The following is a 23,733-nucleotide window of genomic DNA, read 5'->3' as shown; positions in this document are numbered from 1 at the left end:
AACGCCGGCAGGCAGTAATCATCATCCCCGGGGACGCTCTGTAATCATCCTTTCGAATGTATTTTGGAGCACTTGTTACATCAAGAGTTACTACGAGGTGGTACAACGAGCCCTCGCGTCCCGGACGGGCTACATAATGGTGTTGAGTGAGGCGAGGCGAGGCGTCAACAAAGCGGCTGGCGAGGTGACCTACTTGCAGCGGGGTTTGTTAAGAGGCGTTAATGTGCACAGCCCCTCATTCTGACAGAAGTAATCGCAGGGGTTGGCCAGCTCATCGCAACGTTGGTTCTTGAACCCTGATGTGCAGCTGCAAAACATTTGGTTGTGGGGTGAGCAAAAAGGGCCGTCCAGTGGCATACTTGTTGACCTCGCCGTTTGCGCGACACGCCCAGATTTCTTTTTTTTTGTGGATTTGAGGAGAAGATGGCACGCGTTCAAGAGCTACGTAGCAAAAATCCAAATAATTGATAAATACGTTGAGCCAGTCAGTGAAAAGAAAAATAATCGGTCAAAAAAATTGTGTACAGAACCATTTTGTACTGTGCATAAGTTGGCTCACTCGTATATCAAGGCGCCATTGCAGTTGTAAGTTTGAAGGCCATCGGCACAACCGTCAAGCGACTTTAAATTGCGATTAAAGTTATTCCGGCGAGGCAAAAATCCACGTCAGGTATCGCAGTTGAATCTGAAAGCAGGACGGAGCGAGACCTCCCGAGCCTCACTGGAGTTCTCGGGACCAAAACGTGAGCGGGCCAGTGAGTGCAACCTTGAGTGCGGCAAGGAAGAAATCATTGTGACGAGATTTCAAAAGCACTGAATTCAAGACCACAGCTTCAATGGAGGAGCCCCCCCCCCCTTTTATGGGCCGCTTATAAATCACAGCTGTCGACGGACGGAATATTAGTCATCGTGAAAAACGACGCAGGGCCGGCCGCGGATTAATACCTGCTGAGTTATAATCGCGTGCTGTGCAAGAAGAAACCGAAAATAGCAAACTGTAAATCCATTTTGAAAGCCAAACATGAAAAGGTTTATATCTGGGCAATAATATGGTTCGGAAAAAAGTTCCGTCTGGAATAGGGTTACAACAATTTAAGATTCAATGCTAAGGTGATGAATCGATGATATCGTCGATTGTCAACTTTGCTCACTTTCGCTGCTGTCCTCGGTTGCACTGGTTGTTAGACAAGCCCCGCCCCCTCTCTCTGTGTCCACTTTTAAAACCCGTTTGAAGACATTTTCATTCTTTACGTTTCAACTCAACCTGAGTATGTCGCTGAAGTCTTTTAAGGTGTTGCAATTTACCGCTAATTTCTATGACACCTTATGGAACGCGCTTTGTTACGGCTCCAGCACTTGTGAAACGCGCTATAGAAATCAAGTCGTATTGCATTGTATGACGACAGCCAAGGCTCGTCCACCAAAGCGAAGCAGTTTGGCCTTCAAAGTTCGATATGACGGAGAAGTAACCATTCTTGATAAAGTTGTACAGATCTCCTGTTCCTTTTAGGAACGAATCAAGGCTCCGATCAGATCTGTTGACCTCATCCAATAGGATGGAATCATTTGCATAGAAATTGATTCTAGCAACTTGAATTTAGGAGACGAGTAGAAATTTCAAGTGAGCAAGCCCGGACAATGGCCAGTTAAAAATGCCGACCGTTGGGCTTGAGAAGAAAGGATTTCCAATTTCCCCCTTGAAGAAATTTGGAACAAAGCGCTGCATGCCATTATAGCTCAGGTGATAAGAATCTGCGGGCCGTGCTTAGGAGCGTTTCCCCCCCCCCCCTTCCACTGAATGTCATCTTAAATGACTGACACGAAGCTCCTTTCTTGCTCGAGAGCAAACTTCTAAATCCTACGAAAGACGAGAGTCACGGAAACCTGACGCGAGCGCTTGACTGCGAAAGGACTCGTGTGATATGCTTAAAATGCAAAGCGACGAACAGGATTCCACCTTTTTTTTTTTTTTTTCCCCTCCCGCGCGTGATCGCCTTAAGCCACAGCGACGTGTCACACGGCGTAAGATGGCGCTCTGGCATCCCGCCCCACGCTGCGCCGCGGCCTCCGCAATGTGACATCAAACACGACTTGGCTTTAAGGATTGTGTCGCACGGCAACATGACGAGCCGGCGCGACTCTCCGAGCGAGCCAACGGGACCCTGTGATGGTTCTCTCGGGTTGTGCTCCCGAAGTGGCGCTGACTGGGATAAAGAAGCGTCATTTGCATGTCGGCAGCGAGCGGGGGAGAATAATCGCAGTGCGTCTGTGCTGCCATTAAGTAGCGAGTGACTTACTGACAGAAAGGCAGGTTGGTGTCGGGGTCCAGGTGACAGGTGCCTCCGTTGTAGCAATATCCGTCACACAGTTGGCAGCTTGGTGCAATTCGCCCGTTTGTGCAACTGAGGGAGAGGAAATAACGACTTGTTGTCACAAAGTAGAAAACACACTCATGCCGTCAACTACAGCTGATTCTGAACATTTGCTCGCTCGTTTGTTTTCAATGAGAAGCAAAATGTAGCTCATTTTTTTCAAGTTTTTTTCAAAAAATTTCACGCACCAAATTTGGAATAAATAATTAGTACCAAAAAATGGGAATTTGACATCGTTGCCATTGTGCAGTTTGTATTTGTTTATTGGAAAATGATGCAAATCTGAAAAAGAAGTGACTCTAATTACGAGTTTTCAAAAATATTTGCCACAAATAAATAATGAAATAAATTGGACCATTATTTTATTTGACCTAGCTTTAATTTGCGAGTAAAAAAATAAACAAATTGGAGTGCAGTGAACTGAGTTCAGTCCAGCAAATGGTGAAGAAATGGCGATTCCAAGTAACCCCGCTCGGGTGAACTCGCTCATCCCGCGCTGGGCTCAAAACGGAACGAGCCGACGCTGGGCTATTTATAGCCGGCGCTTTGGGTTGAGCGTTTGACCCAGCATGTTGCGTCTCAATTTGGATGCAACGGGTGGTACTCAGCAACATTTTCTGGGAGGACGGGACAACTTTCTCTTATGAAGCGGTCGCCATGGCGACTCAATAACATGAAATTGAATGTTTGGCACATTTTTTTCCGGCATCATCCAAACTTTTTTATCCCGTCTTGGCTTGGTAGCAGCGTACGATGAAAAGAGTTCAGTCGACTGACCCAAAGCTTGACCGGGATTTGAACCGACAACCCCTTGTCCAAAGTACCCACCTAGCCATCCAACGCCGCCGACATTTTTCGAAATTGGAGCTTCAGCAAACTCTTATCCAATCCTCGAGCCAACCTGCTGGTTCCAAAATAACGAACCCGACCTCGGGTCGCCCAATCCGCTCCAAATCCACGAGGACCCCGCGAGTGGCTTTTGTTTTAGTGTGCCCCATCCAAGCAATTTCCTTCTTCTGCTGCCTTGCGTACGTGCAACCTCGTGTGCTTGTTTGAAATCCAGCGTCGATAATCAGTTTCAAGCTTCTTTTTGAAGCCGAGCAACAGATTGCGTCTCCCCAAAAAAGCGTCGAGTCATTCGGATCTCAAGGCACCGCTGCCGCGAATTACGTGTAATAGGGGCAATTATTTCATGTGTTGTACACATGCGGGATTTGACAAATGTATAAATAATGCAAATGTCTCCTCCACGGCGCCACAGAAGCAGCGCGAGGCGCCTCCCGACGCCAGGAGCGGAAGGCGATCACTCACTTGCAAACCACATCTGCCGTCTCGTCGTTAATGAGGCACGGAGCGCCGTGGCAACGCAGACACTTGTCCACCTCGCATTTGTTTCCCTCGAACCTGGCGGGACACACGCACTCCACGTAGCCGCTGCTGGACAGCGTGCACGCCTTGGAGTGGACGCAGTAGTGGTGGCAAATATCTGGTGAGAACGAGAGCAGATGTTAAAAAAAAAAGTTGTTGGAGCTGCTTTGTGAAAGCTTTTAATGGGACTTAATTATCCTTATCAAACGACATCTTGGCCACAGTTGAAAACATTTCAGCCGTTGGGCAAACAATGGGAGGAGGGATGCTAATGATGTGGCGCCAAAATTGTTTCCCCCACTCATAATAATTACAAAGCAGTGTGGGGAGAAGACAATAAAATCATTCTCACTTCTGCACAGAAACAGCCCACGGTTGTTTGATTGTGGTATTTTCATTTTGTTTATTAGAAAATGTGATATTTATGAAGAGAGGGGGGAAAAAAGAAAAAAACGCTGGAGGAGGGGGGGGGGGGGGCGTTTGTTGCACGCCATGAACTTTTAAACGCGTAGATTTGCAAACGCATCCGAATTCAATCCCTCCGCCGTTTGATCACGCTCGTTTGCGTCAATCACGCCAAGCCGACGTGCATCTCAAATCTTTTCCTGTTAAATTGGCAGCGCGCAGACTCCAACTCACGGTACAGACAGCGCTCTCCTGTGTATTCTGACAAACAGCGGCACACGGGCTGGTTCCCCTGAGTGACGTCACATGTTCCGCCGTTCAAACAGTAGTTGTCGCAGATCCTCCTCTCGCAGAACGGCCCGGAGAAGCCCAGAGGACAGTGGCAAGTCGGCTTACCTAGATCAATGCAGACGTGAGAGGAAGGATCACAGAGCGCACGCGAAAAGCAGCCACACGGCGCTCCGAGCACAGCAAATGTTTCACACAGCCCTCGGGATTTTGGGCCACACGAAAACGGAAGAAAAGAACTCCTGCGCCGGTCGCGACGTGCGGCACGGTTGGAGTCGAGGTTCCGTTTTCGATTCAGCGTTTGAATTGACACCGTGCTCGCGTTGGATCCTGGCACTATGACTCCGCCCACATTTAAATTGTCCAAAAGTTGTGAATGTGACGAGACCAGGGTGCAACCCCCAAATATTAAATGTGTCGAAAACAGCAAACAGTTTTCAGGGAGTGCCCGTCTCGTCTGACGTGCCTTCCTGGCCAGCATAATGCGCGTGAGCGGCAGGAAAAACACGCGCACACGTAAAAATAGCCACTGAATGTGATTACAAAGACAATTTGTGACTTTTCCGGTGCAGCATAAAAGCATTGAAATTGTCTTTTCAAATAACGAGATGGCACTTCGGTGTTGGGGGCAGAGCACGGACATATTATACATGGTGACAGAACACACTCCAGCGCATCCGTGTGTGTGGAGGGATAATCTTGGATTAGCAGATGGGATTTGTCCAAAATTGAAAATCCACCTGAAACATTATCCACTACACTTTATATGGATCATATTCTGATTTTGAAAAAAAAAAAGTGACATTGAAATTGCTTCTGACAATTTATGGCACCAGAAACAAATGACTCTTTGATCGGCGCTCTCCGGTTCCGGTGACATAATTGTAAGCAAAATGTGTGCGCACGCAATAAAACTCCGTCTTGTTACACTTGGCCTCTCATTAGAAGTTCATTAGTCGACTGCAACATGAGCGCAGCGGTAGCTCCGAAGTCGAAATCAATCGCAGGTAATTTAAAGGGCATATAGAATAGAAAATGGACTTGTTAATTGTTTGTATACAAATAGTCGGGTCTCCGCTGGGCCCGAGCATCAAGTGTGAAATTACACCAACAAGTGTATCTTTCGCTCGCTGTTTTTTTTTTTTTTACTTTGAACCGTGTCTGCTAGCAAGTCAGGCTCAATTCAGGTTTACATTCTCACGCAGTTTCGGTGCCTGGGAGTTGGCGGCTAGGCTGGGGGAACATCCACCATATTTTCAAGTGGCGGTTTGATCATGTCAAAGCCAAAAGGTAAGCCGAGCTGCAAAGTTCAAAGTGCATAAGGACGTAACAGAGTAGTATCGCACATTCAAGTATCCGCTGCTTGAACACAGCAACATCAATGCTAATCGTTAGCCCGTCAATGACATTTTACATTCTGTGTTAGCATTCAGCTAACAGGGGTCGCGCATCTCAAGGCACCATTATATAGTTGTCGGGTATATTCCAACGTTCTAGCACAAGAGCACGGGCACACGTGCCGATTCAAAATGTGAGCCCCAGCAAAGTTAAATCAACTTTTGCAGAAAGCCGCCTCACAAAAGTGCACAGCTTGCAAAAGCGGCAGAACTGCCGCAAGGATGCCATGGAGGAAAGAGTTGTTACTATTCACTGGCTCATTGTGCAAGAAGGCAATGGCCTGCAGTCCGCCCCGCCCCACCCGCATTTAAAATGCCATTTTGTCTCAGTGTTCTATGCAGACAACTCCCCGGGGGTGAACTGTAAAACAAGAACCAGCAGCTGTACGTACGAGCGGCTTGTGAGCAGACAGATGACAATCCCGCACTTTTTTTTTTTTTTTGGGACAAGTAGATGTCAAGTTAAAGATGAACCAAAACGAGACTGAAGCGGCGCATTTGCGAAGGCGTCTTACCCAGCGGTGAGCCCACGCACGTTCCTCCATTTAGGCAGTAGTCTGTGCAGTGGTTGACCTCGCAGCGTTCACCCGAGAAATCAGGCCAGCAGTAGCACCTCCAGTCTCCCTTCTCATTGGCCAAGCAACGGCCTCCGTTCTCGCAGGGGGGACGACACAGTTCACCTTTCGCCGCGGGAGCAAAAAGCCCACATTTCTTATTTTGGAAGTCACACACAGTCAGCGCGACAAACACATTCTTGCACGTGCCGAGCATCTCGTGCGGTTAATTATGAACAACGACCACACAAGCAACAAGAAAAGGCATGCGGAGAATATACAAGAAAAAAATGTCTGATGAAGTCCATATTTCTTCTGCAGTGCATTTTCTAGGCTTTATATCATAGGTGTCAAACCCCGGCATGCGGGCCAAATTTGGCCCGCAGTGTAATTATATTTGGCCCGCAAGGCGATACCCAATGACGACTAGTTTACATTCAAATATTAATTATTAATAATTATAATTCATTATAATAGCAATTTTAAACACTAAACATTTATTGCCTGAATGAAACCAGTTATAATAAAAAATAAATAAATCAACATTTATGTTGTTTTTAAAAAATTAAATATAATTTCAAGAAAAATGTCATTAGAAAGGAGACGTCTGACTGATGAACACCTTCGCTCGATTCGGAGGATTTCCTCGGCTCAAAGCTTAAACCCAGACATCGATGAACTATCATCCAAGAAGAGATGCCACGTATCTCGCTTGAACACATCAGATTAGATCAGTGTGGAGCAAACTGAGCAATAATTAATGTTTTCTTGATGCACTTTTTCTTGCTACTCCAAGACATGGGCTTGAATGGTTGATTGATTTAAAGTTTTATTATTTTATTTTAAAAATAATTATTTATTATTATTTAAATTCTATTAAATAAATGAATGTCATTGATTTTTTTTGGGGGGGGGGGTTAAATTATGCATATCTGGATTATTAAATTATATATTATATAGTAATAAATGTTGCTTGTTCCACATTCAATGTTGAAGCAAATCCTGTTTGGGTCCATATTAAAAGGTTCCTTTGTTCACTGCCGGCCCGCGGCTTTGTTCGAGTTTTACTTTTCGGCCAACTGTGTATTTGAGTTTGACACCTTTGCTTTATATCTTTATATACTGCAAAATCTAACTACATGTCAACCTTAATGCTTCTTTGGAGAAAGCTGGGAAGTGGTAAATATTGGATGGTACTTGGGAGTTTATGAGGTCTGACGACGTGCGTCAAGGTAGCACCAAGAAGAGGGACGTGAGGAGTCCATCCATTTTTGATGCTGCTTTGTGGGGTGAGCAGGTGAAAAGGAGCTGACTTCAGGTCAGGAGGTCGGCATCCAATCGCAGAGCAAACAACCGTCACATTCGCACCAAAAGACGATTTTGTCGTTTGCTCCCCCCAACTCATCTCACTTCCTCTATTATGGTGCAACTGGAGGACGGGATGTGGTGGCACATTGCTGGATGCTATCCTCATCTTCACATTTGCTAGCTAGTCTGTGTGTCGCATACTTTTTTTTTTAATGTGACTACTCAAGATGGCGGTGGAATGGGGTACATTAATTTGTCTTACATGCAAGTGCAAAACCCTGGCATGCTTGCTAGCTGGTGCCCTGATATTTCCTACTTCCCACTTTTCTCAAAAAACAGCATCGCAATGAAATTTTTCCTTTTTTTTTGTTTTTAAAAATCAAGATTGAAGGCCACCTGAAGTGTTGACATCACAACAGCTGCCGTTGATCAACATTTTGCCCTCCGGACACGTACATCTGGCACCCGTTGGGTTGAGCAAGCACATGAAATCACACGCCATCCTCAGGCATGGATTTGACGCTGTTGGGGGAAACACAACAGTGGCTCCGTGATACATTTTCCGAGGAGTGCCTCATTCACATATTTGACGCTGTTACTATTTTGAAGGAAGGAATATTTCTTACGGCCCCGGAGAGACACACGTGCATTAACATTTGCGCAAGATGAATATTTAAATATGTGGAGAAATGTCGAATTGATTAGTAGACCTTGAACCGTGCTGAACAACAACATCAAATATCTAAAAAGGAATTCATCAAAATTGTATTCGGTTCATTCCTGGAAATCACCCCGTCGATATTGATGTGATGATTGGGCAATAGTAATCAAGCGTGACAAATCCTTCATAAACACAAACGTACGCGCTAAAAGAAATGCATGATATGCCGTATACATATTTAAAAAAAAAAAAAAAAAAAAGTCCTAAAATAAATGGACAGGTTGTCATGGGACATGCGGGCTTGATGTCAAAGCTTTCTCTGCGCATCTTCAGCCCACACGTTGCGTGTCACGTCTAATGAGTCTCTCAGGGACGGGAAAGCTTCCCTTTGAAAAACTGACCGACTGACTCCATTTGAACGCAACTGCAGTCGGACAACTCGGCCGTGCCGTCGCATGATGACCTCAAAAGAATCTGCTCATAGAACCGGCACGCCGATGTGCATTTTAGCCCGCTCCGAACCGAGGCAGGAATGCTTCATCGTTTGATCGCGGCCAATGCGTTTGTTAGGAAAGACAAAAAAAAAAATCCAAATTACCATCCTGGTGTTTGAATCGGTGCGAGATCAAAACGTTGGTGGCTTTGTCCACGCCCAAGTTCAAAAACTCCACCGACTGTTTGCCGAACTTGTGAATCTTGAAGACCTCGTGTTTGAGTCCAGTTCCGTAGATGTAATCTTCAAATAAATCGATTCGATAAGGTTGGGAGATACCTGTGAACGAGACACAAAAACACGACGACAGACGCTTTGATTTCTTGATTTTGAAAAAATAAATAAATAAAATTCCGATGGCAACTTGCTCCGGGAGAGCGATTGCGACATTTTTCCGCCGAAATTACCATGTTGCTCATTGATCGTCATCAGCGGGTCGGAACCATCCAATCTCACGCTGCCAATCTGCGAAAGCTCGGGATCAGCCCAGTACAAACGTTGATTGAAATAATCAATGGCGAGCCCTGTGGGGATGAGCAAACAAAGACTTTTATTTAGCCGACAAACTACACGGAGAGGCGAAGGTCACGACACTCCGGCTGAAATGTGAAGCCACCCTTTTTTTTTTCGAGTTTCTCTACCCTTTGCCTTGTTTTTGTTTCAACAATCAATTGGCCCGTGTGGAAATTACCAAGTAGATCTCAGCACCTCGTATGCTGGTGTTTAGGAATGCTTACGTTCCAATTCCAAAGCAATGAATCACTTTTACTTTGTGCGCGGCGTGTGACCAGATAATTGAGAGTCTTTTAAATAGGTTTTCCGCAGATGATGAATACCTCGCTCTGTAAACACAAGCGAATGTTGCCGCTTGAGTTAAAGGAGGCCAAAGCGGATGCTCCAAACGAGTTCAGCACTGTTTCCCTTTTTCAAAAGAAGAAAGGGAAAAAAACTAAACAAAAACAAAAATGGCTACCCGAGAGGCTCGGCTCAGTTATACATTTCCGTTATTGTGGATGACCATTTTCATATTGTTACGAGCACTTCATAAATTGGACGTCATACAAACAAAAATGTGTGCATTATCAGTAGTTTAAGGTCATTGTGTGTCTTTTCTGCGAATTGATTGTCTATCAGCATTTTTAGGATTTATGATTATTTTTTCCATTGATTTCAACGGACGTCAATTATATGCAAATTTTGTCAATTCCCGCAGATTTTTTATTTATTTGTTTATTTATTTTTTTAAAGCTCGCTCCAAAATCCTGATGGTGTAAAACAGGGGTCCTCAATCCAGTTCCTGGAGGGGCGGAGTCCTGAGGGTTGTCCAACTCTCCCTGCCGCAACTCAGCTGATTCAAATGATCAGACAATCAGCAAGGTCCGCAGAAGCTAAATAACGATCGTTCGGGTGTGTTGCACCGAGGTGAGATGGAAAAAAACAAAACACACCAGCCCTCGAGGAACAGGATTCTAAAGCCTACTCATTAGCGTTGAGCTAAACTGAAGATGATATTGTTTTATAGTCTTCAATGAACTAAGCTCACCAAAAGACATTCGAAGGAATACCCACCAGTTGGTCTCCTCAGATTCTTCTCCAAAAGCACTCGGCGTAAAGAACCATCCATGGCGGATTCTTCGATGTGGGAGTGGTCGCCGACGACACTCCAGTACATCATCCTGCGTGACAGAGCAACAATGGCGGCTGACTGCGGGAAGTACGCTGAGGTTAATCATCACCTTTGCGACGGCGAAACGCTACAGTTATGTTGTTGTTGTTTTATGAGGCTTGGGGGGGGGGCAGTTTCAACTCGCTAGGACCGCCCCTGGACATCAAGTCGATGTTTATTGGAGCTGATCCGCGGCTCTCTTCACTTGGAACGCTGCGGAGCATCCAAATGAGATCTGCGCCATTGGCCGGCCGCACATTTGCCGTCCCGTTTTGGTTGACTGTCGGCCATCTCATTATGTTGAATTTGAAAGCGGCGTGCAGCGGTCGTATAAAAAAAGCGAGCGCACACTACGTTACCTGCTCGGCCTCAAATGGCGAGCATACACAATTGCAGTCCGGCTGGTTAACACCGCAAAGCTTTTGAAAGATCGGACGATTAAACTCGTGCGACTGGAAAGGAGCGGACGTGCGAGTATGTGTCATTTGCAACATTAATAACGATGATGATTATTATATACATTCGCCCGAGAGTCCGATAGGAACACTTTCACAATCTAATGATGGGATCAAACAAAATAAACACATTTTATTAATATATTTTATAATTGAAGCCTAAATTGGAAAGAAACTATAACGGGGAGTAACGGATGTGTGTGAGATGTGCCTTTAAGAGGCGGGGCTTGGAGTGGCATGGGCAGAAAAAGAGTCTAATAGTCAGAGCATCAGAAACTCTAACGGATAATTGTGACGTCGTAAAGGCCACTTACCCTCGGCCGGGGTTTACGGCAATGGCGTAAGGCTCGCCAGCGATGTCGGTAATTAAGCGTGTGCAGTTCGGTCCCTTGAGTTGCCCAACGTTTATGGAATATCGTAATTTGGTCCAGTGCGCCGTGTAATAGCTGAACCAGTGCATCCGCGAGTGGTCGGTCCAGTAGATATTCCCGGTGATCCAGTCGGCGGAAATGTCTCGGGGTCGTCGGAAGTCAGAACACTGGAAACAAAATGAGTGCGATGAAACGAAAACTCGAGTGTCACAAAATCATTTGCATCACGCCCAAATGGAACGGCAGGTGAACGAAATATCAGAATGCAAAGCAACACGATCCAAACATCCAATCCAATAAATTCCTCTCTGGCATTTTCAATCGGGAAAAGCCTGAATTCAATTTAGCTCGTCGTTGTTTAGTCATTTATTTATTCTTTGTGTATTTAAAAAGGTTTATATAGTAGTTCATTGCATTCCTACAATTATGGAAAGCACTTTCTTTTTAATGTCTGTTTTTTTTTTTGTTTTTTTATACGTGTGGATGCTTCATAGTAAACAATCTTGAAAAAAACAAAACAAAAACATCAAAAAATATATGTCAGGGATACTTACAATATTCGGGACGTTTGTTTTACTTTGACTTCTTTCCATACTTTCTTGATAAAATATCCCGCCAGGATTGAATTGGGTAGCCCAGATAAACTTGTGCTGGTGAAACAAAGCATCCATCCCAATAATTCGCGCATTGTCCTCAATTTGTGCCAGCACTTTGTGTCCATGGCTGCGGTTAAATGGATGCGCAAAACTTCGGATTTCAGTGTCATTAGCTATGTAGAGCACTCGATCCTCTGGTCCTGCCCGCAGAGTTTTGAGAGAGAGAGAGAAAAAAAAAGAAAAGAAAAAAAAGCAGCACACAATTAGCTCGGCTGCCGTTTCAAAAGATGAAGGTCGTCCGACCACAAACGGCGAGGACGGCGATAAAACGTGCCGAGCGTCATACCTTTTGCGACGCAGTTTCCATCGATCTCCTTGTAATTTCGGTCACACGTGCACTTGAACGATCCTTTGGTGTTGGTGCAGTAGTGAGGACACGCATCAAACTGCAGGCACTCGTTTGTCTCTGGAAATAACCCCAAAAGTGCATTTGAGAAAGTGCTCGCTTTGACCATCTTCACGTGACCGTAAAAGCCAAGGGTATTGATTTCGACACCTTGAGTTATTCCTGAAAGCATCGGCAAAGAGCGGCGGGGCAAAGGTCAAAAGAAACCTCGTGAGTCCACTTTATGACAATTTTCACATTTAGCAAAATGAAATTCTCGACAGCTAAACAACCAATAAAACGGAGATCAGTAACTCATGTTCATTGCAAAGATCTCCCGTGGGAGCAGAAACCGGCCTTTCGGATGCATCCTTTTCCATTTGCACGCAAGGCTCGATGCAAAGACGGAGCCACTTAGGTTTGCGGCGATAAATCTTCGCGCTCTTGGTCATGATTTTAAAAAGAAATAAACAGTGATGAAAAACTGACATTAAATTTATAAGATCAAAATTGAGAAGTTGAATTAAAAAAATAAATAAATAAATAAATACACATTTTTTTTTAGGAATGAGACATTTACGACAGCTCGGATTCGCACCCAAAATCCGAGTTCGCTATTTGTTTACCTTATTAAAGGGGACATCAACCCAAAAATATTCTCGGCAATAGAATGTTATATGTGCCTTCACTCGTCGAAATATGGAATTCCGATTCATATTTTGTTTGTAAAATATGAGTGAGGCAGCACAGGGGGCGGCCATTTTGTCACTTTCTGTCAACTGAAAATGACATCACAGTTGCTCAGCTCTCGACCAATCGCAGCTCACCTGTTTTCTGAAGCCTTTTCTTGTACTTTTTTGGCAAAGCACAAAAAAATGTAAAATCTCATTTGATCATAACGGGAAATGGTTCACCGAGTGTCCTTATCTCGCGCTTTATCTAAACCAAATGTCGTCCAAAGCGCTTTCCCAAGCTTCCTATTTCATACTTTTTAAAAACATACCCAAGAGGGTTTTCCTTTTTGGTGTCGTATAACTTATTTTAAACTCTCCCTCGCTCACGTCACAATTCGGGGCTGCTTTTTCTCTTTTTAAATCCACCCGTGCGTGTTCCGTTGTGAGCACTAGCTCGCGCTAAGCTAACCTCGGAGGGTTCGTCTCTCTGGCCCGACGTCCGCCCAGTGACTAACGACAAAGGCTGCTTTAACCGATCGCTTAACATGCTCAAGTATCATTTTTCTTAGTTTAAGACATTTGATGGCAAATGAAACGATGATTTTAACGACCAATTCACATCTCAGTTCACGTCACCAGCGATTCATTCACAGCCCAACAACTGTTTTCATTCATTCGGGGCAGCAAAAAAAAAAAATCAATTACCGTCACACTGGCCCGACTTCTGGTTCCTCTTGAAGCCCGTTTTGCACTGACACACGGCGTTTGCGTTGGTCTGGTTGCAGACGGCGTCCTCTCCGCATGGATTTGTTTTCTTGCCACAAACATCGCCGCTGGAGACTAGCAATAGAAAACACAGCCTTTCTGATTGGGCGCATGGCCGCCACCTGCTGCGGTTGCCTTTTGATGTGCAAAAGGCAAAAGGACAGCGAGGACTTTCACATCACACGCAACACAGCACGCAAACGGGGCCAGACATACATTAGCATAAATAACAAAACGAGGCGCTCGCCGCGTCTCCCGAGAACGGCGCCACGTCACCGATGTGCACTTTTTGAGTCGGCGGGGGTCGGACTCACGGGCTTTGCAGTCGTGCTCGTCGGAGCCGCCGTCGCCGCAGTCGTTGAAGAGGTCGCATTGCAGCTGCATGGAGACACAGCGCCGGTTCCCGCAGGTGAACTCCGTCTTCCCGCAAGGCCGAGGCCTTCCGGTCGCCACCTCTGCTTTGGTACCCGGGAGGAAAATATCACAAGATAAGACTTTTTAAAAAGCTTCATACATTTGCAAACATATAATTGCACGCGCGGGTTCTCAAACTCTGGGAGTGGGGACACCTTTTTTTTTTTTCCCCCCAAGGTCTCCCTTCTAATTGTAACACTAATGCAACCTAAGTACCATGCGCACCCCAAAGTGCCATAGGAATTTGACATTTTTTTTTTCATTTCAACCTCAATATTTCTGACGTTTGATGGAAAGGAACTTCATTACTTGCAATATTTATCCATCATCGCAGTGCAAAGGAGAACGGTGGAAGCCAAGCAATGAGCCAATCGAGCGAAATGCTGCAGAAGACGACGCTCCATATTTGGACGTTACAAAAAAAAAAGTTTCATCAACACGTTGGACTGCAAGTACGTGCTTCCAAGCGGCACACATTTTGCAGCGGTCGCCACATGAGAAGAAGAGCTCGCGACGCTGTGCGCATTGATGCAAAAGACGGGTCCGAAAGTTTAGTCAGGTGCTCGGAATTATCTCGCTTTTATTGCCACTTTATGAGAGAAGAAGTTTGTGAATCCCGAAGTTACAGCTTGCAGACCGCCGGCATTCCGCTGTCACGAGAGCAACTCTTTTATGGACTGAAGTCTTTGCGTCAGTCCATCAGGACTAACCGATGCAAACGCGCTCGTCAAGTCACAATTTCTTTTGCAGTGCAAACGCGCTCGTCAAGTCACAATTTTTTTTGCAGTGCAAACGTGCTCGTTTATCACCGAGAAAAGTCCAATTTCTTCCTTCTTTGTTACTTTCATCTTTTTATAGTGCGCTTCTTTTTAGTTCTTTCATTTTAAACATCTTTTGATTATCAATTGTATTAAAAAAATTGCTTTTAATAGTGAAAAAAATGTATGAATATTGCCTATATTGCCTTTCCCGTTTGGAGACGCCTTGCACTCATTTTTGGGTTAATTGAGTAACAAGCCAACACAACACTCATGACTATGCATTGCCAAGAAGCACATTAAAGACAAATATATGCTTCCAATTCGATAAGAGAAGTTTCTCTCCGTTCGACCTCAAATGTGTTCCGAGTGCACGCATCTAGACGACAGCTTCCGGGTTCAAAAGATAACGTAAGAGATTGAGAAAACATGCAAAATACAGAAACAGCCAGTCGGGATTGACAAACGCTGGTTATTGGTTCACTATTATGCACGAGTCAAAATTTCCAGATGAGGAGGAAATCGAATTGTGGCGCAATGATGAAGGCGGGAGTAAGAAAAAAAAAAAAACGGAAGGAGGAAAATGAAGTGATAGCAGGACGGCATGATGAGACGGAGGTGAGATTGAGAAGATGGATGGAGGGAAGAGGCGTCGAATGGAGGGAGGTAATGGAGTGAAGTGAGAGATTGATGGCCGGATCAATGGAATTAGAGAGGAAGATAAGAGGGAGAGAGAGAGAGGATGAAAGAGTGAAATATGAATGAAGCCATTTGTCCCGTTCGCTCGGGCCTGCTCGGCGCCATCACTCAAATCAGTGTCGCGCTGCGGGAACACGTCAGGATGTCGTCAAAAGAAAAGAAGACGCGGCAGTTGTCATCGAAGCCGCTCGCGGGAACACGCCGCCTTCGTCATCCAAAATAGAACGAAGCCTTGCGAGAAAAGAGATTTCAACACAAACGGTGGAGCAACTCATGGAGACAAACAATTTTAACTGTTCTTACAGGCACGGCGCAGTTACGACCGCCTTCCTTATTCAAAAAATAAAGAAATAAAATTAAAAAAGAACTTTTAGTGGCGCGAAAGGATTAACATTTTTACTAATTTCTGTGTCGAAAGATGATTTGAGTCTCACGCATGGTCACGGAACGAATGAAAGTCGCATACCAGATCAGAGAGGAGATACGTTTATCCTGTTTTTTTTTAAAAACATGTTTAGGTGGACTAACCATGACTTGCAATTCAATTAAAAAAAGGACACGCACGCACACCCACACACACACACACACACACGCGTCTATACGGCCCTTTGTCAGTTAATAAAAGGTAGAACGTGTGTGGCCGCAACGAGTCCTCACCACACTCCTCCTCATCCGAGCTGTCGCCGCAGTCGTCCACTTTATTGCAGACTTGGTCGGCACGCAGGCAAACATGATTATTTCTGCAGCGGAAAGGCCTCGTAGGAGGGCACGGAAGTTTTTCTGCAGATGAAACGAGATAAAAAGAAAATGGTTTTTGCCACCCCCCCCACCCCCCATAAAAAAAAAATGCACAGCACATATTTAAATATCGACTGCGTTTTCAGAGGCTCGTCTCGAAAAGAAGATGGCCACGTTGTTTTGACAGCAAAGCACAGCGGCGTCCCACCCACCGCACATGTCGGCGTCTTCGTCGGAGTTGTCGCCGCAGTCGTCCTTGCCGTCGCACATCCATGTGTGAAGTTTGCACAAGGTGTTATTGCAAATGAATTCATCAGCCCGGCAAAAGAAAGCACCTACGGTCACACAAAGAAATGAAACACTCCCCCACACATTTTCCACGTCAGCTCACAATGAAAAGGCTATTCAAGCCAACAAAAGGTGTTACTCCCATCCATTTCTCTCCCACTCCATCTGCTTTTAAATCTTTTTTTTTTTTTTTTTAATCCCTGGCATGTAGGTGGGAAGCACATTTGCAACCGTTGTTGTGTTCTTATAAGTCAAACTAAGATGATTTGGACAAAGGCAATTGTGACAGCTGCCTATCATGAGTAGAAACGTGAAAGGTAGAACAGCTGACAATGTGTCTTCATGTTGAACTTAAATGTGTGATGTTGCTGAAGTTTGGGTTGGAAATGTGGCAGTTGTGCTCGTTGTTCTCTCATCCCTCAAATGGGTTTTCTTGTTAAGTACACTCTTGTCCTGTAAGTTCATTGCGCCAAAAAAAACTGTTCAAGCCCATGACGACTTTCAAGTAAAATGCGGGTCATGTGACGACTTTTTCCAGTAACGCTCATCTGACCAGAGTGAGCACAACTGAGGCTAGCGCTCCTGCTAGTTCAGTGCTTCTCAATTATTATTTTTTTTGTTAAAGCAAAGAAGAAAACAATTCGCCCCCCCCTCTCCCAACTGCAACTATAAATAATTTTTAAATTACTCTGCAGAGTTAATAGTCGCTGTGCACAATGGGCAAGGAGAGCGCCACTGCCAACTACTGGAGTGGAGGTGCAATTACGTTTTATTGTCGTAGAAAAAAAAAAGCATGTTCACCATGGTCGCACGCACTTTAGAAATCGAGATACGAATCAAATCTTTGGTGTATCGTTTCAGTCCGACTTGCAACTGTTTCAAATTACGGAAAAACTTTGGTCCATATCGTGTACGAGACAATTGTGCGCAAGCGTCCCACCTACCCTGGCTGCAGTTTTCCTCATCGCTGTGATCCATGCAGTCCATAACGCCATCGCAACGCCACCGTCGAGGGATGCAGTGCGCTCGATTTAGGCACAGGAACTCGTCTTCTCGGCACTCCTTCACGCAGCCGGCCTGTCACGACACAGCGGAAAGATGCACTCGTCGCTGCAGGGATCTGCGTCGGCGTATTCGGCGCCGTGAAGGTGGGCTGACCTCATCGGAGCCATCCAGGCAGTTGTCGTGTCCGTCGCAACGCAGGCTGGCCGACACGCAGCCGCCGCTGTCGCACACGTACTCGTTCAGCGAACACGAGGGCGCCGCTGCGAAGGAGTCAAGTTCATCGTTAGCGCGTTGGCTAAAAATGCTAAATGATCTCTCTTGTTTGAGTAATCCGAAAAAAAATGATATTGCATCATGAAATGCAAAAACGTGGATGTGAGGTGCAGTCATCATGGCCAGGTGAGTGACGTGGGTGCCAAAGACATTTTCAGGTTAATTTTCGGTTAATATCATCGCTAGTAAGCGATGATAACATTTGCTAAGATGGTTACAACAATTTTTTTGACTGCAGTTTTTAAAATCTGCGACACAACGAAATTTTTCTAGAATTTTTGTGCTGAGTCAGCATCTGCCCTCCATTTTCTTCCAGCACATCATGTTTTCATTCCACAATAAAAATAACAATATCGTATATCGTAATATTCACAAGCTCAGGATTAGATTCAGCAACAAATGAATTTATTTTCCAAAATGTCATAACGATAAATGACAACGTATGGTCAGATGTGTATTGCGCAATCTTTTATAACTGTTTTGACATTTTAAGACATTTAAGACACGTAAAGCCGTCACTGATTCAAATTTGTAATCATTGTAGAACTAGAAGTAATCCTTTACTTCATTAATTTATGATCATGCTCCAATTAATTAATTTCATACAATCATAAAATAGATTTTCACCGTGTTCCCCAAATTCTACTGACGGTGAAATCATTTCTTAGTGTTGGAAACTTGTCCCAATGTGACTTGGACAAGAAAATCACCCACAGCGACATGAGAAAAACGCAAAACATTTTCTACCCTGGTGGAGGCTCGCTTTCCTCTTAAAAAAAAAAAAAAAGTCACAAATTATTCTGTGTGGCAACCAGTGTTCAGTGGATCAAAAAAAAAAAAAATAAAAAAGTCACACCTGTTCCCTGGCAGTTCCTCTCATCCTCTCCCATCTTGCAGTCTTCTTGGCCGTCACACAGCCATTTTTTGGAGATGCAGAGGTTGTTGTGACACCGAAATTGGTCATCGGCACAGTGTGCCTCGCAGCCTTTCTGTGAGCCAAAACACAAACACAAATGTGAGAACGAACCCAGAAGGTGGAAAAATATCACGAATAAGGAAAAAAAAAAAAAAAAAAACTCCAAACCTGTAGAACGCGTACATAATGTTGTGTCAATGACAATCGCATTTGTCCAAGCGCCCACGCCGCCACACCAACGGCGGCGCAATATGTTCCACTTGAGCTGATAGCGACAACAGTTTAAAAGACGCTTCATCACGCGGGCTGGCTTGAAAATAGCGAGCGGGTGAAGAGGCACTCGCGGCTTGTGCGGCGCATCCGCTTGGGAAAAGAAAACCTTTGGAGCTCATTTGGAGCCGCTTGGCATGCGCGTCTTTCCAGGCCGGCTCAAGGATCTTCTGAACGGATCCGAAAACGCCATTTAACGGATGCGACCCTCAAAGCAGCGACTGGGGAGGAACATCCCGGAAAACGGCTTCATAAGACACGCAAATTACACAAGTAATATGCAGGGCAAATGTTTAGATAAAAGCTAATATTCCGAAGTAAGAATAATGAATAATTACACGTGTTTGCCGCTGAATTATGCACTGCATCATTACTATTGATGACGGCGCTTGGATGAACCTTGAAAGCACCGACTCGAACCATTGATGTTTATTCCTCAACATCTCTTAATGGAAATTAGAACCAATGGGATTTCGTATACGGGGGAAAAAAAAAAGTAATTTACAAGCTGCATTTAAATCAGTCTAGCGGATACTTTAATCTTATTTCAACATTTTAGAGTCCGCGTCAACTTGTTTTGGTTCTACAATGATCAGAAATCAACTTGAGATTCTCACCCGTGTTTTATTTGGACGATCCGATTGAATGCAACACCTCATGAAATCCATCGAAAATGTTTATTATGATTTTTTAATTTTTTTTTACTATCGATGTTAATGTGCAAACGGGGCGTTTCAAGATCCTCAGTGGAGGATAAACAAAAACTTGCCTCGTCCGAGTTATCCAAACAGTCGTAATCCCCGTCGCAGCGGAATCGGGAGGATATGCAGTCTCCGTTGGCGCAGGCAAAGTCTTTGTGGTTGCAGGTGACTGGCGCTGTTAAGGACATTCAGAAATAATATTAAAAAAAAAAAAAAAACAAGCGATACAATCATGTTAATTAGATTTCCAGCAAATATGGTTATTAGCCAAATGTTTGTGTTCGCAGCCATGTGCTAATGCCTTGAAAAACAACAACAACGCAATTTGAGATAATTAGACTCATTTTGCATGGATGAGACGGGATAACAGCGGAGAGGCTGCTGGCAAAGCTGATCACCATGGAAATGCATTCAATTCTGCTTCGGCAATCGACGGGGGCAAAACTCTCTGAAGCCAAAAAATCCTGTTGCTGCCATTTACTCCGTCCCAAAGGACCATATTAGGACGTAGCTAAACAGCTGCATCAGATCCACTGTCTGGGCTCTCCCCCTCATTATCCTCCACCGCCGTGTGTGTGTTTGTGTGTGTGTGTGTGTGTCTGCTGTACATGCACGTGTTCATCTCGACTACATTGACAGCTCACAATAAAGAGACAATATTTTTGCTTCCTTACTTATCATTTCCTGTGTAATTGCTTACAAAAAATCTATCAAAAAAATAAAATAAAAAATACATTAAATAAATAAATATATTCTTCTTCTCTGTACATTAGCAACTTAGCCGCTAACTAGAAAACCGAAGCAGCAATCAAAAGCGTTTTTTTTTTTTTTTTTTTGATGATACTCAGTTGCAAGTTGCAAAAATGTTCACACCTTATGTGGATTCAAAATGATCAAGTTTACATATATTCATTATTTCGGGTGGCTACATTTTTATAAGTTAGCTACAGTGCAACTGTTGAGTGATTTTTTTTTTATAATATTCTGTTCACCACTTTTTTTTGTTTTATTTTAAAAATTAGCTTAATGTTTCAACTAAAAAAAAATCTGTCATCAAATGTTCTATGCGCCTTTACTCGTCTAGATATGGCATTCTGATTAATATTGCGTTTGTGGAATATGAGATTAAGCAGCAAAATCCTCCCGTTTTTAGCCATCTCAGGAGGCGGCCATTTTGTCACTTCTGTCAACTGAAAATGACATCACAGTTGCTCAGTTCTCAACTAGACACCAATCAAGACGAACATTCAGAAAACAGGTGAGCCGTGATTGCTCGTTGCCTGAGCCCGGGGCAACTGTGATGTCATTTTCAGTCGCCAGAAGTGACAAAATGGCCGCCTCCCGAGATGCGGAGATCCACAAATGCAATATTCATCACAATGCCAGGTCTACTCAAGTGAAGGCGCATAAAAACATTTTATAACATAGATTTTTTTCCCGAGTTGACTTCCCCTTTAAAATATGAAGCCCTCGCTCGTTGTTTTAAAACGGGCAATTTAAAGTTGTGATGTGGATGGAGACAGCCCGGTCCGAAAAAAAAAAAAAGAACGGACTTTCATGACACAAAAACAATTCAGCGACCACTATTTTAAGTCAGAGTGCTCTTACTTGAGTTCTCGCCCACTTGAGATTAAAGGCCACAACCCGACACAGACAAACAACCACACTTCCTGAACTCAATTAAGGTGTCAATTATTGAAGGCCATTCGTAGCCATCGTCATTTATGGCGGGAAAAGGTCGCAAAAGTGTGCGTGGGAGGGGCTTCAGCAAACACGCAGTTTTCTTTGTGCGCTCACAAAACAAAGTGACGGCACGTGGAGGAGTCAGGTTACTCACTGCAGTTGTGCTCGTCTGAGTTGTCTCCGCAGTCGTTCTGGCTGTCACACCTCCAGTGGTCCGGGATGCAGTTGTTATTCTCACAGCGGAATTCATGAGGTCCGCAGGTCTTTTCATCTTTTTCGTCAGGTGCAAACAAACACAAAGACAAAAAAAAAAAAAGCGGTTTCTTCAAAGAGCATGAATATTAATGCGGTGCTTGCAATCATATTTTGCGGGTGTAATCATGGTATCCTGCGGGTTTTCGCCTGAGCAAGTTTGACACCGAGTTCAAAACACAGTATGTTCACCGGAGGCCGACACACAAGAAGATGAAATATCTGAGCACGCTCGCAATCACCCTCAGCACGATTTATGACACAAAAGCCCCACCGAACCCCAAGAAAACAAAATACAAAAAAGATATTCAGGAAGATTTCTGGAGCATAACAACTTTGACGCATACAAAGTGAGCAGTCGAGACACACCAACAAAAGTGAGACAAAAAAAAATAAATAAAAAATCCCCCTCTTTTCTGTCTGCCGTTTGGCCGTCATCTAGTTTGCAGTTGGACTCCACTTCTTGTTCTTTTTTTTTTGGTTTAATTGTCACCCGCGTCATCAGACATGAATTTTATCAGAGCTCAGTTCTTAGTGAGTGAATTTGCCCTGTATGGAAATTCGATTTGATGTCGCTCGTCGACGTTGGATTGGTGTGCTGCGGCCTTTATCGTCGGAGGAGGAGGAGGATTTTAAACCTGCTTCATACGTCAAGTGCCTGAAGATCAACTTTGTTCTGAATTTCCCAAAATAACTTCTGCCAAAGAACTGCTTGGCAACCGCTGCACCACAGCATGTCACAAGGTCATTAAAAACAAACAAACAAAAATAAAAACTTGTATTTAATGCTATTCCCGTGAACAAATTCCAAAGTCAGATGAAAAACTTTGAGTTGTTTCATTCGAGTTGATTGACGTCCTTTGTACGCGCGATCTGTATTTCAAGACCGCTACGTCTGGAAAACGTGTCTCGCTCCGATCGAGTAAAATGGATTCCGTTTAAATCACATTCCCGCCCAGCTCGAACCGAGGGAAGTGGAATGTTTGTGATTTATGCTTAAGTGGATTGGCGCAACTCACCGCAATTAGCCTCGTCTGACCCGTCGGCGCAGTCGGGGTCCTCATCGCAGACCCACAGCTTGGAGATGCAGTGCATGGAGGCCTTGCACTGGAACTGGTCCGACGAGCACGTGCTCTCAGCTGCACGGAGACACAGAAGACAGACAGAGTAAAGGGTAAAATATTCAGTGTTAAATTCTCAGAGTAAATTAATCGTAAACTAATCGTTTTTTTCGATACATCGTTTGCCGTGTTTAAAAGATGCGGCAACGTTTCAGACGCATTAAAAACTTTCCACATAAGTAGCGCTTACGTGCGTTTGTCTGCGCTGAGGCTGAGCTGATACATCAATCAGATGCGGCATCTTTCACCGTCAAGTATTAAAATTTTTTTTTTTTTTTTAAAAAGTCCAATTCCTTAATTTCTGCAATTGTTTTTTTTTTTTTTTTAAAAAGGGACCTGTGTTTTACATGGATCACAAAATCTAAAACAATGTAGTGATGCATCGTTGTCGAATTGTAGGCCTTGGAATCGGAATGGAATTGTGAAGGACACATCGATTCCAACCCACGAATAATAATTCAAGAAAAAAAACAATTATTCATTGAAATCATGCGATGGAGGTTGTCATCAACTCAGGCAGCATTTTTTTCTATTTGCTGCTGCAGTTTTAATTGCGACACAGCATCCAAAAGCACATCCAGTCTTTGGAAGGGTGGGGGGAGTAATTAGTTTCGCCCAAATTGGAGCATCCCCCCCCCCCATCTATTCTTTTTTTCCCTGTGAATGCCTTTCCATTCACGTTCCCCCTCGCTGTCACCTCTCTCGCAATCACACGCAAGACGAATGCAGCAAGTGGAAAGACAGGAATGCAAAGTGATACTCTGACGGGGAGACAATTACTTCGCCAAAGTATTGAAAGCGCGCTTCTCCAAAATGCTTTAAATCCATTTGGATTATTCTGAGAGGGAAAAAAAAGA

General features: G+C 44.3%; 1 protein-coding gene across 2 annotated transcripts in view; it reads right to left on the bottom strand.

The window, feature by feature from the left end:
* Positions 1 to 23,733, bottom strand: part of LOC148323843 (low-density lipoprotein receptor-related protein 1B-like) — a 185,633-nt gene that overhangs the window by 6,045 nt on the left and 155,855 nt on the right. The window contains exons 66-87 of one of the 2 annotated variants that reach the window (XM_088315974.1): positions 22,775 to 22,894; positions 21,658 to 21,774; positions 19,889 to 19,995; positions 18,790 to 18,922; positions 17,814 to 17,920; positions 17,600 to 17,732; positions 16,580 to 16,702; positions 16,287 to 16,409; positions 14,073 to 14,216; positions 13,699 to 13,833; positions 12,281 to 12,400; positions 11,893 to 12,134; positions 11,282 to 11,505; positions 10,416 to 10,522; positions 9,254 to 9,370; positions 8,952 to 9,125; positions 8,089 to 8,214; positions 6,346 to 6,510; positions 4,380 to 4,541; positions 3,684 to 3,858; positions 2,298 to 2,402; positions 194 to 307 (exon numbers count right to left, since the gene is read on the bottom strand). In XM_088315974.1, the coding sequence (XP_088172100.1) occupies positions 194 to 307; positions 2,298 to 2,402; positions 3,684 to 3,858; positions 4,380 to 4,541; positions 6,346 to 6,510; positions 8,089 to 8,214; positions 8,952 to 9,125; positions 9,254 to 9,370; positions 10,416 to 10,522; positions 11,282 to 11,505; positions 11,893 to 12,134; positions 12,281 to 12,400; positions 13,699 to 13,833; positions 14,073 to 14,216; positions 16,287 to 16,409; positions 16,580 to 16,702; positions 17,600 to 17,732; positions 17,814 to 17,920; positions 18,790 to 18,922; positions 19,889 to 19,995; positions 21,658 to 21,774; positions 22,775 to 22,894 (3,073 nt within the window). The remainder of the gene's footprint in view (positions 1 to 193; positions 308 to 2,297; positions 2,403 to 3,683; positions 3,859 to 4,379; positions 4,542 to 6,345; positions 6,511 to 8,088; positions 8,215 to 8,951; positions 9,126 to 9,253; positions 9,371 to 10,415; positions 10,523 to 11,281; positions 11,506 to 11,892; positions 12,135 to 12,280; positions 12,401 to 13,698; positions 13,834 to 14,072; positions 14,217 to 16,286; positions 16,410 to 16,579; positions 16,703 to 17,599; positions 17,733 to 17,813; positions 17,921 to 18,789; positions 18,923 to 19,888; positions 19,996 to 21,657; positions 21,775 to 22,774; positions 22,895 to 23,733) is intronic. The other variant, XM_088315976.1, reaches the window with a different exon arrangement.

Source organism: Idiotropiscis lumnitzeri, chromosome 14 (assembly GCF_059441095.1).
Source record: "Idiotropiscis lumnitzeri isolate Australia: NSW breed Sydney's pygmy pipehorse chromosome 14, RoL_Ilum_1.0, whole genome shotgun sequence".
NCBI lineage: Eukaryota > Metazoa > Chordata > Actinopteri > Syngnathiformes > Syngnathidae > Idiotropiscis > Idiotropiscis lumnitzeri.
This window is presented reverse-complemented; position numbering and strand designations above follow the sequence as displayed.